Consider the following 4,823-nt stretch of genomic DNA (forward strand, 5'->3'; position numbering starts at 1 on the left):
TATATATATATATATATATATATATATATATATATATATATATATATATATATATATATATATATATATATATATATATCCTATATGAATACGAATATTTCAATCCGCGCGCATATAGATAACTGACAGTTCCGGCGACCTATGTTTCTCAGGCTCGGCGTAGAAATTCATGAGCGCCGAAAGTTCCCCCTTGAATTTCCAAGGGTCACCGGCACGGCGAGAGCAGAGGCACAAGTGTATGTGCGTATCCACCGCTCATCACGCACACGTACATATGACAAAGTATGCCCATGCACTTTTCCCGCTATCTTTAGTGCCATGGGAAATGGCGGAACGACGAAATTTCCCAAGTAGGACTACCGACAGGCGCCTCTTTTGCGCGCGAGAAAAGCGACGACGCGGCGAATCAATTACCCTCGAGTTCTCTCTCTCTCTCTCTCGTCCCGTCGCAGCCTTTCCCAGCCGGCGCGCACCCATCACCGCCAACACCACCACCAACACCATCAGCACCGACATTCGTCGTCGGTCTTTTCGAAATTACGAGCCATTGCAGAACGCGTGACGTAGCGCGGACAGGACCTAGATATCTCGAATCGGCAGAGACCAGGACGACGAGTGAGTGAAACGGGAAGGTGTACGGCACGGCGGGGTGGAAGAGCAAGAGAAATAGAGAGTGCGAGAGGAAGAGAGAAGCCGATATTGGCCAATGTGCGGTGGGGTAATGGTGGCCATAGGAGGGTCCGTACCATTCGTCTCGCCGCGGGCGCCGATACATCACCGTACCTCGAATCAGCGTTCTCCCGTGTGCATCTATATACACTCCCAGCGTATACTACATGTGTATATATACATACATATATATATATATATATATATGCGCGTATATACGTATATTTATGTATACATACGTGTACATATACATACATTGATACATGTATATGTGTGTATATATTTCTATGTGTATATATACATATAGACCTCGTGGCACGAAGTGTATCTGGTTTTCTCTCTCCTGTCTACGGATGGCTACTCAACCCGGGCGCACCCTCTCCCTCTCGCTCTCCCAACACGCATACAATTACGCGCTTCTCTCTCTCTCTCTTTCACTCTCTCTCACTCTCTCAGATGCGCGAGAGCGTGTACACACCTACACGCTTGCCGAGCTCTCACGGGCAGCCCGTTCCAGCCCGGGGTACCAATACCAACGGCGTGGCCCGGTCCACCGGGGGACCAAACCGAAGGCCATTAATCTCTTCGCGCGGCAACCCGCAACCCGTCACTGTGTTTACCCACATGTGAACCATTATGTCCGCCTCCGCGATATAGAACCCGGAGCCGGTTCGCCGCGAATTCCTAACTCGCCATTTCCGGCCGGCGCGCGAAGAAACCGTGCTGAACCGCAAAATCTCCGAGCCCGGCGCGGAATTCCCGTATCCTTAATGAACTCGCGCGTAGCGCATTCGCCCACGGCGAATCGAGAACGCCGCAGCGTGTCCCGCATTGTGGGATCTCGCTGGGTCGTAAAATTCGCGGTCGACTCGGGGTCCCGCGGAAGCTCTCGAGACTGCAGGTAACACGGACGACCGGCTAAAAGCCCCGCAATCGATCGAGAGATAGACCCGCATAGAAATTTCTTAAGATTTTCCCAGAAGCGGCATAGATCCAAGTGAGAATGTCCAAATTTGTCCCGAAATAGGTCGCCCACTGTGTCACCAATTGGGATCCCTATTCTTACCGCAAACATAGATTTTCGGTCTACAATCGACAAAGAATTATTATGAAAATTCGCACTTCTTTTGTAGTAGGCAACATCGGTATACCTTTTTGAAGTCATATAGGGGAGAAAATCCCCTTTTTATACTTTTTAACCATTGAGTTCAATAAAATTCAATAACAAAGAAAAATTAAAACGTTTCAAGTATTTACGTCTCTTGAATATTTATTATTATAAAGTATACGCGCTCAAAGTGTGTTTCATATTCAACTTTAACATAGAATGGAAACTGGAAGAGATCCTTGAGAATATGTCTGGCGGATCAGATATTTGCTTGAGTTCTCCCATTCAGTATCGCGTGTTTAAAACATCACTCTTCCAATCTTCAATTCCGCGTATATTCCTCAATTAGGATCTACAATTTGCAAAAAAATTGAAGTGGACCCAGTAAAATCCCAGCATTTGTGGAACGTCTGCGTACTACGTGTGGGAGCAGAGCCATCCGGAAACCCAGACCGACCGCGAGCCACGTCGAGTGAAGTTGTAAGTTCACTTCTCATTGCGAGCGAAATGCATGCTCGTGCAATACGAGAAACGCCGGTCGATATGGGCATTCGATATCGTGGAAACTAGTCACGCGAGGTAAACACGCCATCGACATTCCGAGTCGAAGAGGTCGGACCTACCTTGGCGAAACGATTCCGGTGCCGACTCGGACGATACCCTTCTTGCGATACCGGGAATCGCTGATGATAGAAATTTCCCGATAACAGATCGGCGGCCAGTTATCGCGCGTCGCGTCGCGGTTTTTCTCAAGACCATCCTCGAGACGAAGGCCGCCTCGAATATCGTTATAACCCGTCTCGCAACTCGACGTTGCAATGTTAGCGGGCACGCCTCTCATTCAACCCGCTCTCGTAGTTTTGTAGTCTCGTTAGCGGCGCGAACGCGAGACTGCGATTTCGCGTGCTAACGTCGCGCCGCTCGCCTGCAATTTCTTAAATCACTCACGCAGATAGCGCGGAGATAATACGCTACGTATCCGTACACGGTTCGCGGTATCCGACGGCAGCATCACGTCGAATCATAAATCCCATCTCGATGTGGGGGGTGCGGAAATGTGTGCGTACGTCGCGCGGGGGAGGAGAGGAAAGGCGGAAAAAAGCTCACCAGTATCGTCGAGGCTCCGTCTCGCCTCTTCGCCGACTCTGTCGCCTCTATTGTCCGTCGCGAGATCGTCCTTCTCCTTATTATCCTCGGAGTCGGTGAGCACCGCGTCGTCGTCGTCGTCCGTCTTGTTCTTCGGCTCCCAGGTCATTTTGTTTTCCTTCTTGAGGCGTCTCCGCGCGTTCGCGAACCAAGTGGAGACTTGCGTCAGCGTCATCTTCGTGATGATAGCCAGCATAATCTTCTCGCCTTTCGTCGGGTACGGGTTCTTCTTGTGCTCATTCAGCCAAGCCTTCAAGGTTGCCGTCGACTCCCTCGTGGCATTCTTCCGCCGCGCCGCCAGGTCGTAGCCGGCGCCGTACCTGAAAAAGACAACACGACGGCCCACAATGAGACTGGCCCTGAGAAATTCCACGGGAATTTCGTTACGCGCGACTTAACAGCCGCCTGTAAACAGGAAGTGCGACATGAGGCGAACTGAGCCGCGAAGAGTTTAGCGAGGAGCCCTTACGCAGCGTTCGCGTCTCTTATTTCCCGTACGAAAGAACCGCTCGACGACGCGTCTCTGATTACCCGATGTGCACGCGCTCCCTCTGATTAGAAGAATTGCAAAAGTCGCGGCACGGCTAATCGCCACTAGGCCCGCTAAATAACCACCGAACGAGCACATTATTAACGATCGAGTAACCGCCGTTAAGCAACGTTTACCGCTTGCCCGCCAGAAGGTAACTATTGTTCCATATTTGTCGAAACGAGCCACTCCACTCGAGAAGTGGTATCGTGTCGAGGGTGCGAATTCCCCGCAGATTTTGGCAAGTCCGAAGTGCTCGGTGCGAGCCCTCGGCTTTCCTAGATTCGTGCCTGCCTTCCTCTCTTTCTCTATCTATCTCCCTGCCTCGCCGAGCATCGAACCCCACTGGGATAGGGGGCGGCATCCTACTGGGTCGAGGGTGATACTCCGGCAAATATATACGGGGAATAAACCCCCAGCGGCGGCGTGATTCCATCGTGCACCCCCGGCACTCACTCGCCGTAATGGCGATTCGATCGATCCCCACCCCCTTGCGTTCGCTCGCTTGCTCGCTCTCCCGACTCTCTCTCTCTCTCTCTCTCTCTCTCTCTCGGCTCTCTCGGCAGCTCTGCCTCTTCCACTCTGTTCCTGTTCTCCCCGACGGAGAACCTCGGCGCGAGTATGTTATAGGTGGATACCGTTATATACTACGGGCTAAAATATCTATCGACGATCCATCGGCTGTGAAACGATGGGCGAGCCGATGGTTCGCAGCGGGTCGGTGGTGGTGGTGGTGATGGTGGTGATGGTGGTGGTAGTGGTAGTAGTGGTGGTGCTGCTGCTGGTTAGCGACGATGTTTCGCCGCGAGCGGAACGCATCCTGACGGGATGATGTCGCCTCGCCGGCGGAGCGGACGCGCGAAGGGGTTGGCGAAAATTTGCGCGATGTTGATGGCGGAGGTTCACGGAGGTGCGATATCGGTAACCGATGAAGCGTTACCGTGAAACCAATCGATCCTCTGTTCATCGGAATCGTGCAAATCCGCCGCAAAATAATGGATGAACGAATTAAGACTCGCCACAGGCGGGATAATTCGAGCGGGATCTTTCGCCGACTACCACGACGACGACGATGACGATGTCGGCGTGAACGCGCGTTTGCTCGATCTATGATCTCTGACCGAAGCCAAATGTCACAAATACGCGAATATAACCGCTTCAAAGCGAATCCCTGTTTTCGTTGCGGCGATCATTTATTGAAGGTAAACGCGACGTCGGCTTTCTATTTCCGCTCGGTGTGTGTAATTGAATTGGACGAGTGGCGCGCGTCTAGCGGTCGCCAAATCATCGGAGAAATCGTACCGAGGAAAAGAGAGAAAGAGAGAGAGAGAGAAAGAGAGAGAGAGAGAGAGAGAGAGAGAGAGAGAGAGA

General features: G+C 51.6%; 1 protein-coding gene and 1 long non-coding RNA gene across 8 annotated transcripts in view; one reads left to right on the top strand and one right to left on the bottom strand.

The window, feature by feature from the left end:
* LOC116841994 overlaps positions 1–4,823 on the top strand; it is a 229,208-nt gene that overhangs the window by 164,001 nt on the left and 60,384 nt on the right. The gene's annotated exons all lie outside the window — the stretch shown is intronic.
* The window catches only part of LOC116841890 (homeobox protein caupolican-like), an 86,292-nt gene that overhangs the window by 17,129 nt on the left and 64,340 nt on the right, over positions 1–4,823 (bottom strand). For all 7 annotated transcript variants that reach the window (XM_032810393.1, XM_032810380.1, XM_032810352.1 and 4 more), the window contains one exon: positions 2,885–3,243. In XM_032810393.1, the coding sequence (XP_032666284.1) occupies positions 2,885–3,243 (359 nt within the window). The remainder of the gene's footprint in view (positions 1–2,884; positions 3,244–4,823) is intronic.

The sequence above is a fragment of the Odontomachus brunneus genome, unplaced genomic scaffold (genome assembly GCF_010583005.1).
Source record: "Odontomachus brunneus isolate Ranch 3 - 2012 unplaced genomic scaffold, Obru_v1 Obru_scaffold_002, whole genome shotgun sequence".
NCBI lineage: Eukaryota > Metazoa > Arthropoda > Insecta > Hymenoptera > Formicidae > Odontomachus > Odontomachus brunneus.